General features: G+C 58.6%; 1 protein-coding gene across 5 annotated transcripts in view; it reads right to left on the bottom strand.

The window, feature by feature from the left end:
- Nucleotides 1-222: 222 nt before the first annotated feature.
- Nucleotides 223-11,651, bottom strand: part of TLE3 (TLE family member 3, transcriptional corepressor) — a 49,057-nt gene continuing 37,628 nt past the window's right edge. For 2 of the 5 annotated variants that reach the window (XM_079914564.1, XM_079914568.1), the window contains 11 exons: nucleotides 11,196-11,246; nucleotides 10,393-10,545; nucleotides 9,837-9,978; nucleotides 9,079-9,278; nucleotides 8,175-8,251; nucleotides 7,160-7,409; nucleotides 6,527-6,774; nucleotides 5,551-5,698; nucleotides 4,601-4,751; nucleotides 3,412-3,488; nucleotides 223-2,334 (listed from right to left, as the gene is read on the bottom strand). In XM_079914564.1, coding sequence (XP_079770690.1) covers nucleotides 2,227-2,334; nucleotides 3,412-3,488; nucleotides 4,601-4,751; nucleotides 5,551-5,698; nucleotides 6,527-6,774; nucleotides 7,160-7,409; nucleotides 8,175-8,251; nucleotides 9,079-9,278; nucleotides 9,837-9,978; nucleotides 10,393-10,545; nucleotides 11,196-11,246 — 1,605 coding nt within the window. In that variant the 3' untranslated portion in view covers nucleotides 223-2,226. The remainder of the gene's footprint in view (nucleotides 2,335-3,411; nucleotides 3,489-4,600; nucleotides 4,752-5,550; nucleotides 5,699-6,526; nucleotides 6,775-7,159; nucleotides 7,410-8,174; nucleotides 8,252-9,078; nucleotides 9,279-9,836; nucleotides 9,979-10,392; nucleotides 10,546-11,195; nucleotides 11,247-11,651) is intronic. The other 3 variants (XM_079914566.1, XM_079914565.1, XM_079914567.1) reach the window with 3 other exon arrangements.

Below are 11,651 nucleotides of genomic sequence, written 5' to 3'. Positions count from 1 at the left end.
CCTTAACTGTCCTGTGCGATCACTTTTTAGGGGCAGGGGCAGCATGGCAGTGCTTTGAAGAGAGAAGAGCTCACGTTTATGGATGACAAAGGAAGCTGCCCAGGATCCAGGACATGGGGGTGACAGCGCCCCGCTCTCTTCTTGGGGGCGGGGGATGCAATTAAAACGCAACAATCAAACCAACCTTTAAATAGTAACTTTTAAAAATATAAAAACAGCTCATTACAATGACTTTTCATTTTCTCTTTTCTTCAGGAATCAACTTGTCTTCCACCCTCGCCCTCCCTTGTGGGGAGAGCCTTAACAAGAGGTGGCAGCTGAGCATCTGAGACCCAGAGAGAGGAGGGAGAGAGGGAGGGAGAGAGACAGAGAGAGAGACAGAGAGAGAGAGACACAGACAGACTCTGGATACGTCTCCCCAGCCTTAGAAAGGGAACGCACCTTGCGTCTCTGCAGCCTCCCATGCCAGGTTGGGGGAGGGGCTCACCCAGGAACAAGAGCGGGGGTGGGGGTGGGGGGTGGGGTGGGTGGGGGTGGGGGGGTGAGGGGCGTGGTTCACCAGAGCCCCTCCTTCCTTCTCACCAGACAGAATCACACATTATAAAATAATCCATAAAAATGCAGTATAAAAATTATCTTCCATATGCTACATCCATGGAGAGCCCACCACCAGGACTCACGACGCCCTTTAGCTTTTCCTTAGAAGAAGAAAAAATAAGACCAAAAGGAAAAAAAAAAAAAAACCCCAAAGACCAAAAACCCACCCAAATCCTAACACCTCAGAACATTTTGGTACCAAAAAGTGGCACCTGCAGGAGACGATATTCTAGCTGTAAGCTGTCTGGGCTCCTAAGAGAGACGGGAAGCTACGAGAAGTCAGCCCAGTGTGCCCCCAGCCCAACCCCAAGTCCCCTCTCCCCAGGCAGGGGGGAGATAAACCTGACTCACAGCTCTGCAGGTTAAATCCACACTTTCCCTCTAAGGAGAGAGGAGGAGGTCAGAGGCAGGAAAGGGGAGAGAAGGCATTTTATGAAAGGACATCACTTCTAATTCCTTTTATTCAAATTAAAAAAAAAAAAAAAAGCACCCACATCAGTTGCTATTTTTTCTCTGGTAGCTCCCTGAGCTGAGTCGCTATGCTTTCCTCTAACTTCGTGTCCTTTTTAGGTTGTGTCCGAAGATTAAGAAGGGCCGGAGACAGAGTGGCTTTGAACTTCCATTTCTCACCACGATAACCAAATGTGCACCAAAGAGAGATGGAGGTCAGGGTGGGTGGGAGGGAGGGAGGGAGAGAGAAAGGGAGAGAGAGAGAGACAGACAGACAGACAGACAGACAGGGGGTCAGACACCTGAAAGGGGAGCATGGAGCTCAGGGGACTACAGAAAAACCCACCGCTTCTGCTGCCGTCACCCGGGCTGACACCCATCTCAAGCTCTGTCAGTCCGTCAGTCTGTCTGGAGCTTGGTCCTGACGCGCCTCAATCGATTCCCAGGTCCACACGGAGATACACTTGTCCGGGGGGTACCTGGTAGCCAACCTGGCTGCCAGCCGTAGTGCCTCTCCTCCACCCCAGGAGTTTTCTCCCCGTTCTACTCCCTCTCCATTCTGCACCCCGCTCCCTGCCTCTCCTTCCCAGATGGGAACTTTTGTTTTTTTTTTTTTAAAAAAAAAAAAAAGAAAAAGCCACCACCACGAGTGGATTACAAATACAGCAGGCGAAATACACGGCTGGCGTTGCCGGTGGGAAGGGGCCTCCTCCCCCCGCTGACCAGTCCGAGATAGGAGTCTGTTATTTACACTTTTCACAAACCTTGTGCGCTGCACAGTCAGGGACGTGAAACCCCCCCTCCCCTGGCACAAACGTGTGGTCCACGCTCCAGTGTCCCCGAGCCAGGGCAGGGGAACACATCAAAAACAAGAGGGGAAGGAAAGATTCATGAGGGCGTCTGTGGGGAGCTGGAGCCACGAGCCCCCGAATAAATCTATGTGTAGCATCTGCCAGGATCGTTAAGGGGAGGAGAGGAGAAATCCATCAGAGTCCGTGAGTCCCATCAATCCACGCCTGGGAGTCCCGACTGTGACGGGGGCACCTTCTCAGCCGCCGGAGCACAGCGCTGGCCCGCTTGCCGCCCATCCTCCACGTCCACGGAGCCCCTCGCCGGGGTCTCCCCGGCAGAGCTGAGTCTGTTTCTCCCGGAGTTTGACAGCCCTGTTACAGTCCTTGTTTAGTAGATGACCTCATAAACCGTGGCCTTCTTGTCACCAGAGCCTGTTACAATATATTTGTCATCCGCCGAAATGTCACAACTCAAGACAGATGAGGATTCCTTAGACTGGAGGAGGAGAGGCAAGAGAGGGCGGCGAGAGAAAGGACAAATTCACTTTGTGGGTACTGGACGCCCTCCCTTTCAGTGCTCTCTGAATTCAACCGCCCTCTGCCCGCCCTGGAGCCCACACTGCAGGGCCTTCAAACACAGCCCTTCCCGTTAGAGGGGCCCCTTCCACCTGCTTCCCCACAAGGAAAAGCTCGTTAACAGGGCCCAACGTGATCTGTACAGTCTCTGAGGAGCAAAACAGAACACTTGAGCCTCGTGAGCTTTGATCCTGAGTTTACAAACAGGAAGAAGCTTTTCTGAGCTGGGAGCAGGTGTCAACAGGCCAGACCCTCAGCCTGGTGAGCTAAGAGAAAGGATTTGCACCTGAGTTTTGAAGCATCCAGTGTAACTGGAGACTTGAAAGTTACGTGCGTGACACGCTAGACGCCAGACTTCTAGCCTGAATCCAGAAAGTGGCTTGTTGGCTCTGAGAGGAGCGGGTGTGACTGTGAGTGTGTGTGTGTGTGTGTGTGTGTGACATGTCTCTGTATGTGTGCGCGTCTGTGTGACCAAGTGAGAGGGTACAGCATCAGGCCCCAGGTCTTGAAAACTCACACAAAGCCTCCTCCTTCTCTCCCATCTCCTTCTGGATCTTTCTCCTGCCCCACCTCTCTCCCTACTTGGAAGTGTTGAGATGAAATACGAACTTACTTGAATATCAGACAACACTGCTCAGAAAAAAAAGCTGCCCAGTTTGCTCAAATGCCCAGCACCCCTCCTGCGAGGGCTCAGCATGCAGGCCAAAGCCAAGAGCATGCTTTCACTTCTCCTTGCTCTAGAAATCCTACAAGAGCCCCTGCTTAAAAGCCCTCACCCCGAGGGGTCAGATGCCATTAGCAGCAGAGTGTATGGCCCACGGATGCGCCCAAGTCCAAGCCCTTGCCTCTGGAGAACCCATCCTGGACCCCCGGCAGGCAGGGGCTGGAAGAGGCCGAGGCAAGTTCTGCGTCACCTCCCCCAGCCCCGCCCCCATGGCCGCGGACGGGCCCTGACTCTGGGCAGGATCAGGAGGGGCGCTCGGGTGGTGGGTGGTACCTGGAATATGCTAGCTCCGTACGGTGTCCTCCAGGCGTTGAGAAGGTTATCCTTCCCGGTGCTCACAAACCACTTGCCTGCGGGCGGGAGGCAAAGGAAACGTCAGGTTGTGGGCTGCTGCCCTCTAAAGTGAGACCCGCCCCATACATGGCTGGCTGCCATGGAAACACAGTGTGAACCGCTAACCAGTGCTGGGCCAACTCTTCACTCGTGAGAGGCATTTTGTAACCGAGACACGGTAACACAAACATCGACACCCAGAGAATGCCTTCCTCTGCGATCAAGGGGAGGGGTGGGCAGGCTGGGATGGAGAAAGGGAGGATCTGCAGTTAATCACAGGGATTACACTGCCCGAAAGATGCTTTTTAAAGCCACTAAGGTTGACTGATCCATCTCGATTCTACTGCTGGAAGACGGCAGGAAGTGCTAGGAATGACAAAGCTCTGAGTGTCTGGAGACCCAGCGGAAGGCGGGGATCGCTGCAGGTGCGCTGCCAGGGCTCTGCCTGCGTTATTGCCCCAGGGCTCCCAGAGCCACGTGGGGTGCCTGCAATTCCTGGTCCACAGAAAGACCGGTCGGGGTTTAGAGAGGACGGGACGCATCAGAGCTGCACAGCCACAACTACTGAGTCCGCGTGCCACAACTACTGAAGCCCACGCGCCTACAGCCCGTGCTCTCCAACGAGAGAAGCCACCGCCATGAGAAGCCCGCCCACCGCAACGAAAAGGAGCCCCCACTCGCTACAACTAGAGAAAGCCTGCGCGCAGCAACGAAGACCCAACGCAGCCAAAAAGGAATAAGTAAATTTTTAAAAAAGTAAAATAAATTTATATATTAAAAAAAAAAAGTGGGTCGGCAGATATTCCAATCCAGAGCTATGGGCAGCAAAGCCTGGGGTCTGAACCACAACCTGGAAGCACTGCCGGCAGGGCTGTGAGTACTGTTCCTTTGCCCCAAGCCAGCAAGGTCTGGCTCTAGCCTGGTCTCACAAGTGCTTGGTACCCTGTGGCAGCATCTGCATCCGAGGATGCGGGGGGGGATGCCAGATGGGGGGTACTGGTCAGGGTCAGGGGGCCTGGTTCTGGGACCGTGCTCACTTTGGGGCTCTGGCCCTTCTCTAAGCTTTGGGCCGCATCTATGCACAGAGGGCAGGCCAGGCCTCCCGGGGCTCCCGCTCCCCCAGGCTCACCGCAGTAGGCGAATTTGAGGGATAGCACGCAGCTCTCGTGCAGGTGCAGCTGGTACTTGTCGGGCTTGGTGTGGTGCAGCACCTCCACGTTGCTGCTCTCCATGCCCACGGCCAGCCACTCCCCGGTGGGGCAGTAACCCAGCGAGAAGATCTGCGGGGGAGGGGCATAAGGAGATTAGCATCCTCCAGAGCCACAGGGGTGAGGGTTCCTCGAGGGCCCTGCTCTGGGACCCTGAAGGCTCAGCGTCCCACCACTCCTTCCCCCAGCACCTCCCCACCTGCCATTTGCAAAGCCAAGCCCGATAACCCAGGGGAATGGGATCTCGTGTTTCATCCCCATTTGACAGGTGACGAAGTTGAGGCCCAGAGAGGTTGCTGACTCTAGAAAGTGGCAGAGCAAACTCAGAGGTGGCACAGATATTTCCCTCTCACAGTTATTCTCTCTGCCTCAGTGACTTCCGCCTTTCCTTAAGAAAAATGTGAGTAAATAAAACACTAACGTCTTGAATAGCAAGATTCAAATATTAAAACAAGCAATAAAACAACAACAGAACCCAGTAACACCTGGCACTTATAGAATGCTATGAGCCATGCTTACAGCCAAGGCTTTTAGAGGGACCATTTCAGGTGCTCCCACCAGACCCATGAGGCAGCTATGACTATTCCCATCCCACGTACGAAAACCAAGGCCAAAGTGCTCAACGGCAGAGGAGCTGGGAATCAAATCCAAGCCGTTGGGGCAAGTGTGTCCAAATCCAAAGCCTTGTCGATTCTGTTTCATTGCCACTTCCTCCAGGAAGCCTTCCCAGATGGCTCAGGTTGGTCTCAGGTCCATTTGCAACGACCAGGTGTGAGGGCCCCTTTGTCCCCTGACTCAGCCACTGGGACCTGGGGAGGGAAGGCCCCACGCTGCTCCAATGGAAGGAAGGGGGGGGCTCTCGGGGGCACACCTGGGAGGTGAAGTCGTGCTGCTGCAGCTGCCGGCCCTCCCGCAGGTCCCAGGAGCGCACGGTGTTGTCCAGGCCTCCGGTCCATAGCTTGGTGCCGTCGTGGGAGATGTCTATGCAGCTGGCCCCATCCGTGTGGCCCTGGAACTGCCTAGGAAGGCCAGGCAGGGATGGGGGTGAGCTCCGGGGAAGAACCGATGCCAAGCGGACAGCCATCCCAGGGGGCAGGCCAGCTCCGCCTGAGCAGAACAGGAAACTGGGGTCCATCGTCCCCCCGAGGAGCCTGCAGCAGAGCCAGGCCTGGGCCCCTCTCCTACTCTGCTCAAGGGTCTTCGGCAGGGGCAGTTCTGGGAGAGCAGGTACGTAACAGGGGAACCCCCCCCTTAGCCCGACACCCTATGCCTCCTCAATTTGCATTCTTGATCCATCCTTGTCACTCCGCATAAACCACGCGGCTGAGGCCATAAACCAGCTGCATGGCGCTATGACTAACGCAGACGGCCACGCTGCACTGAGGGCCGATGCTGGGCCCGGCGCTGGGGTCCGACTCTAAGGAAGGGGCTTCACTCCGCCCGTTGCATGCAAGGGAAACCGAGGCACGGAGGTTAAGTGACCTGCACAAGGTCACACGGAGGCAAGATTGAAACCCTGCAGCTTTGCTCCTGAGGCCCCACACTTAACCACCAAGAGGTACTGCTCCTCCACTCTGGTCTCAACGTCTCTCCTTCTCCTGCCCTCTCTGTGTGTCCCCAGCTCCCCTTCTCCCCAGAGCCTTGTGCAAGTTCCTGGGCCAAGGAGCCCTCCATCGTCTACCCATGTCAGGCATCTGGCACAAGCTGTCTTCTCACCTGGGTGCCCTCGCCCGCGCTGTTCCGGCCGGCCCACGGCACCTCGGACAGGCCAGTCGCAACAAAGATACCAGGCACGGCCAGCGAGGCCTTCCCGAGGACAAGGACCCCCGCTCCCTCCCGTGCCTAACCTGACTAGGGTCTGGTTGTGCAGGTCCCACACGGCAATGTTCCCGTCGCTACAGCAGGAGAAGCAGACTTTGGCGTCGGGGCTGATGGCCAGGGCGTAGCAGGCCGGAGCCGAGGAAGTCAGCTCGGCCTTGATGCGGGGCGTGGGTGACGCCAGGTCCCAGATGGTGAGCGTGCTGGCCTCGCCGCCCACGATGAGCGTGCGCCCGTCGGGGAGCAGCTTGCAGGAGCGGATGTAGTTGTCCCTGTTCTGGAGGGGGAAGGGGCAGTGTTCAGCACCACCCTCCTCCCCTCCTGGGGACCAGGGGGGTCCACCACACTGAGCACCCTGGCCGCTTCTGCCCACTTCCTGCCCTTGCCGAAGGCAGCTGCCAGTCCGACTCGGCTCCTCATTCACTCCTCGTTCACCCCCCTTTCAAACTTTCACTCACTTCTTCACAGACCCCTGGAGGTCGGCAACGCCTCCCCTTACGGACGACGAAAGTGGGGCTCAGGGAGGTTTGCCAACTTGCCCAAAGTCGCCCAGCCAATACAGGGCTGCACCTGGCCGGGGGGGATGGGGCTCTCCCCCGACCCAGGCTGTCTCGCTCTCCTAGACCAGGTGGAAGGGATGCCCCCAGCCCCGGGATCCTCACCAGGCAGTCCAGCTGGGAGATGGGGCTCTTGCTGCCCGGCTGGCTGATGTCCCAGATCTTCACGCAGCCCTTGCCACCTGTGTAGACGTGCCGCGTGGGGTTGCTGATGGTCACTGCGCACACCACCTCCCCGTGGCTCAGCGTGTTGATCTGCCGGGCGTGCCTGGGGATGCCAGGGCCTGCCAGGGCATCGTGGGGGAAGGGCACGGGCTGCATCTGCCCGTCAGCACTCACGTGGAAGGAGTAGGCTCTGGGAGGGGGAGAACCACACTTCTGCCATCTCCAGTCCTCTAATGACAGTGTGCACAGCTCCTGCCTAGTTTGACCGGCACCCGCCCCTGCCTGGCCTCCTTGCCTCCAGGTGTCCCCTCTCCCCAGATCTGAGGGTACCTGGTAACCCCAACCTCCTTGGCCTGGCTCCACCGGGCCGGAAACCGCTGCAGAGTCCAACCTTGGCTTCTGCCCCCGCTCACAGATCCCTGCTGCAAACCAGGCTGCTGACCCCAAACTGGCCATGCGAAGGGAGCACCCTTCCCCCACCCAGCTTGAACGCCACCCCTCCTCTAGGAGCCAGTGACGTTAGGGAGGAAAACCTGTCTGCGACCCTCCAAATGAGTCCCAGGGTGCACATCAGGGCCAGGGGCGAGCCAGCGTGGTCGGCCTGCTGTCTTAAGTGCCAGCTGTGGGCAGAACCCACAGGAGCCCCCGAGGCCAGGGCAGCTCCACGGCGTTTGGTTGAGAGACCGCAGTGTCCGAAGTGTTCCTTCCCTCTCAGAGCCCAGGGACCACATCCTCCACCCCAGCCCTGTCTCGTTCCCCTTTCAGAGGGAGCCTGGGGGCCGTTCAGGAGCGCGGCCAGGCAGCTTTGCTGGGGTTGCAACCTGGCCTATGGGTACCCCGAGAGGGGCAGACACCTTCCCTCAGGGGAGGTCCACCAGGGCAGGGGACGGATGGGTGGGTGGGTGGTGTGCTCTCCCCTGCCCTCCCCAAGAAGCAGAAAACAGCCAAAGCTTACGGTTTTCCACCAGGAATGGAGGCGAGGCTGGAGGGCAGGCCCGTGGCCCGCATCGGGGGGTGAGGGTCAAACCCAACCTGTAAGGCAAGGCCAGGCCAGCCCTTAGTGCGGGATGCCGCCATACGTCCCCCCACTACACATCCCCCTCCACCACCTCCTGTCCCACCCGCACGGCGCTGCCTCTTCAGAACCCGAGACAGCTGGGCAGAGCACGGCCCCTTGTTCCAGAGAGAGCACGGGCCCAGGAGGGCCAAGTGCCTCGTCCAGGACAATGGCAGGAACAGGATGATGGTCCAGACCCCGAACTCTGAGCCGGTTATCTTCCACTCCCACCCCCAGCTCATTCTCCCTGCTCTGCAAGGCCGAGCGGGCCCCTCCTCACTTTGTTCCCTCCCCTGGTGTCCCAGGGGGCTTGTCATGTGGAGAGGAGGCCAACCTGGGTTCAGGAGATCAAGAGAAAAACCGTCTCCTGGAAGAGGACCCACCTCTCCAGTCTGAACTGCTCTCAATAAACGGCAGACAAATCTTGGTATAACGGGCTGCCCCGTTTGCCAAGTCCCTGCCTCGTGGAAATCACCCGACTCACCGTGGGATTCCCACCCCCACAGAGCCCAGAAAGAGAGGTGTCAGCCCCGCTTCCCAGACGGAAAGGGGCAGCCCAGGGAGGCTGTGTTGTGTGAGGTCACGTGGCAACTGATGGGCAGACGGGGTGGGACCCAGGTCTGCTGACCCCCAAGTGTGTTCCACTCTTATTCCTAATAAACACTCTACCCCAAAGGCAGCTAGCTGCCTGGTCGCTGGGCCCAGGTCCCCTTTGGTGTGCACGAAGGGCCACCTTCACCCCCTCCAACTCCCCCGCTCCTTACCCAGTCCCCCCAAAAAAGGAGCCAAAAGGTCTACGTACAGCTCCAAAGCTCACCATTGGCGATCGGCCATAGGCGGCGGCAGCAGCGGCGGCAGCCGCGCTCATCTGGGGTGGGATGTTGTGGAGGCCGGCGTAGGCGCTGGGGCTGGTGAGGGAGCCGTTCATCTCATGGTGGCTCATCATGGCAAAGGGTGCAGCGTAGGAGCTGGTGATGGAGATGGGCGTGCGCAGGGCCGAGGCTGCAAGGAGGCGGCCGTCAGCCGGGAGAGGCCACCAAGCGGAGTGGGCCCCACGCCTCCATCAAGGGCAAAGCTCAGGCCACCAGGCTGCCTCCCTGCCCAGCAGCAATCCCTCCTGTGTTCTAAAGCTGCCTACTCCAAGCAGTCCTCCTGGACTGAACCCACCTACCAGAGAACCCCATCTTCACAGCCTAAGAAGGTTCGAGCTGAGAGATGTGACCACCGCTTTTTATAGAGCAGGACTCGGAGGCCCAGAGGAGGGGGCTGTTCAGAGCCTCACAGAACTAACAGCAGAGGCAGACAGATCACTGGTGTCCCGACCTGTCTGAAGCTCCTTCCACACACCTAGTGCACAGCGGCTCCAGGAAGCCCTGACATCGGTGTTGAAGCACCAGGCACTCACCTTCTCCTCAAACCTGACCAGGTCCCCCAGAGACGGGCCCTGGGACAGCCCTGACTCTGACCCCCCTCCCTGGCCCCCACCTGTGAGGCTCCAGCCCTGGCCTGGGGCAGAGCCCCTCCCCTCAAACATGGTCAGCCCAGCCCCATCGTGCCTACCCATTATACCTATCGGGTCCATGCCTGGAGGCTTGCCCGGCATCGACCGGAGTCCTGGGGTCGTGCTGGTGCCCGGAGTTGGGGCATCGTTCCTTGGGGTTGGTGTGTTGGACTTGAGCCCAGGGGTGGAGGATTTGTCATTCTGAAGAGGGTAGATGCAGAGACCAAGGGAAGCCATGAAGATTCCTTTCTCCCAAGAGCTGGGCACCACATGAAGCCCAGTGCTGGACCCAGCTCTGAATCTTCTGCCCCACAGCTCCTCAATTCTTGCCCAATCTTATTTGGCAGGGACTGTGGTAATTGTTCCCATTTAATAGATGCAGCAGCTAAGGCTTAGAAACGTTAACTAATAATAAGCACAGGGCTCAGCCTGTAAGTGGTAAAGACAGGATTTGAACCCAGGCCAAGCCCCAATCCGTGTACTTTCTACTCCAGCCCTCTGCCTTCCACTTAGCACCACTCCAGATCCAGACCCTTTTCCAGAACGTTTTCCCTCTGCCCCCACGTTCCCCACCCTCTCCCAGCCTCTGCGGCGCCAGGGGCAGACCCCACATACATGACCAAGGTCTTTGGTCTTGGAGGAGGGCGTGCTGCTGGAGGAGGCCACCGAGGCGGGGCTGGTGGGAGCGTCCTTCTTCAGGCCACGGGCCTTGTCCAGCCCGTTTTCAGGAGGGGAGTGTGCCGGGCTGACCCGGGGCGTCGCTGGGTCCTAAAAACACAAGTGATACGGGGATGTGCCGAGCAGTGACGAGTCTGGAGTCTCTCTGCTCTGGGGACGGGAATGGAGTGGGCACAGGGCATGGGAAAAGAGCCTGGTCCCAAGTGGGGACAATGAGTTTTTAATGACCTAGTCTGACCCCTTCATCCCACAGATGGGGGGAGACTGAGGCCTGGGTGGGTGGAGGTGACCTGCCCAAGATCAAATACAGGTTCAGGACTCCAAGCTGGGCAGCTGGGCCTTGGCCCTGGGTAGGTCCTTTCCAGCTCCCCCTCCCTCGCTAAGGCTGACCCAGGAGGCTCACAAGCCCAAGATCCCAGGGGTGGTGGGGAGAACAGAGCTGACCTGGAGGACCATGGTGACTGGGAGCCAGCCCTCCCCTGGGGTCTTCAGGGGCCTCTCTCTGGAGACCCAGCCTAGGAACCCCAGCAGTGTGCACGAATGCCCAGCCACCAGGCAGCCAAGCCCTGCCCTCCTCCTCCTGACCAGCTGGATGCCCCAACCCCAAAGGCCTCGTCACCCAGCTGGGGCTGCTGGTAACGGTGCAACAGCTGAGACACGACAGCTCCCACCCAGGACAGGAGCAATCGCCGACCACCCTGCACAGGGACAGTCGCCCTGCGACCTGGGCCGGCCCTTACCTCATTGGAAACGTCCACCACCAGATCGTCACTCTTGTCCCCGTCACTGTCCTGCACGGAGAGGGAAGCCAGTGAGAGGCCACGCCCACCCCAGACTGAGCCCAGACCACGCCCCTGCTTCCACCAGCCAGGATCTGAACCCCGGCCAAACCCCGAAGTCCATGCTCTCCCCACTCAGCCCCACCAAAGCTGACCTCTTCTCCCTGCTGTTTGCTAGCCCAGCCCCCAGCCCCACGGTCACTCTGCTCCCACGCCCACAGGCGGCCTCACCAACACCTGCCCAGTTATAATATTTCTAAGGCTGCTTTAACATGTCGCTCTGGAGCCAGACACCTCTCTCCAGCTGGCCTGATATCCACCACCATTTGCAAGTGAGTGCGCAGGTCTCGTTCCATCATTCCCATCACCGTGTGTGTGGGGAGGGGATTAGCCTTGTCTCCCAGAAACGCAGCTGAG

This window comes from Stenella coeruleoalba (assembly GCF_951394435.1).
Source record: "Stenella coeruleoalba genome assembly, chromosome: 2".
Lineage (NCBI taxonomy): Eukaryota > Metazoa > Chordata > Mammalia > Artiodactyla > Delphinidae > Stenella > Stenella coeruleoalba.
Note: the sequence above shows the minus strand (reverse complement) of the source record. Positions and strands in the feature narration are given on the sequence as shown.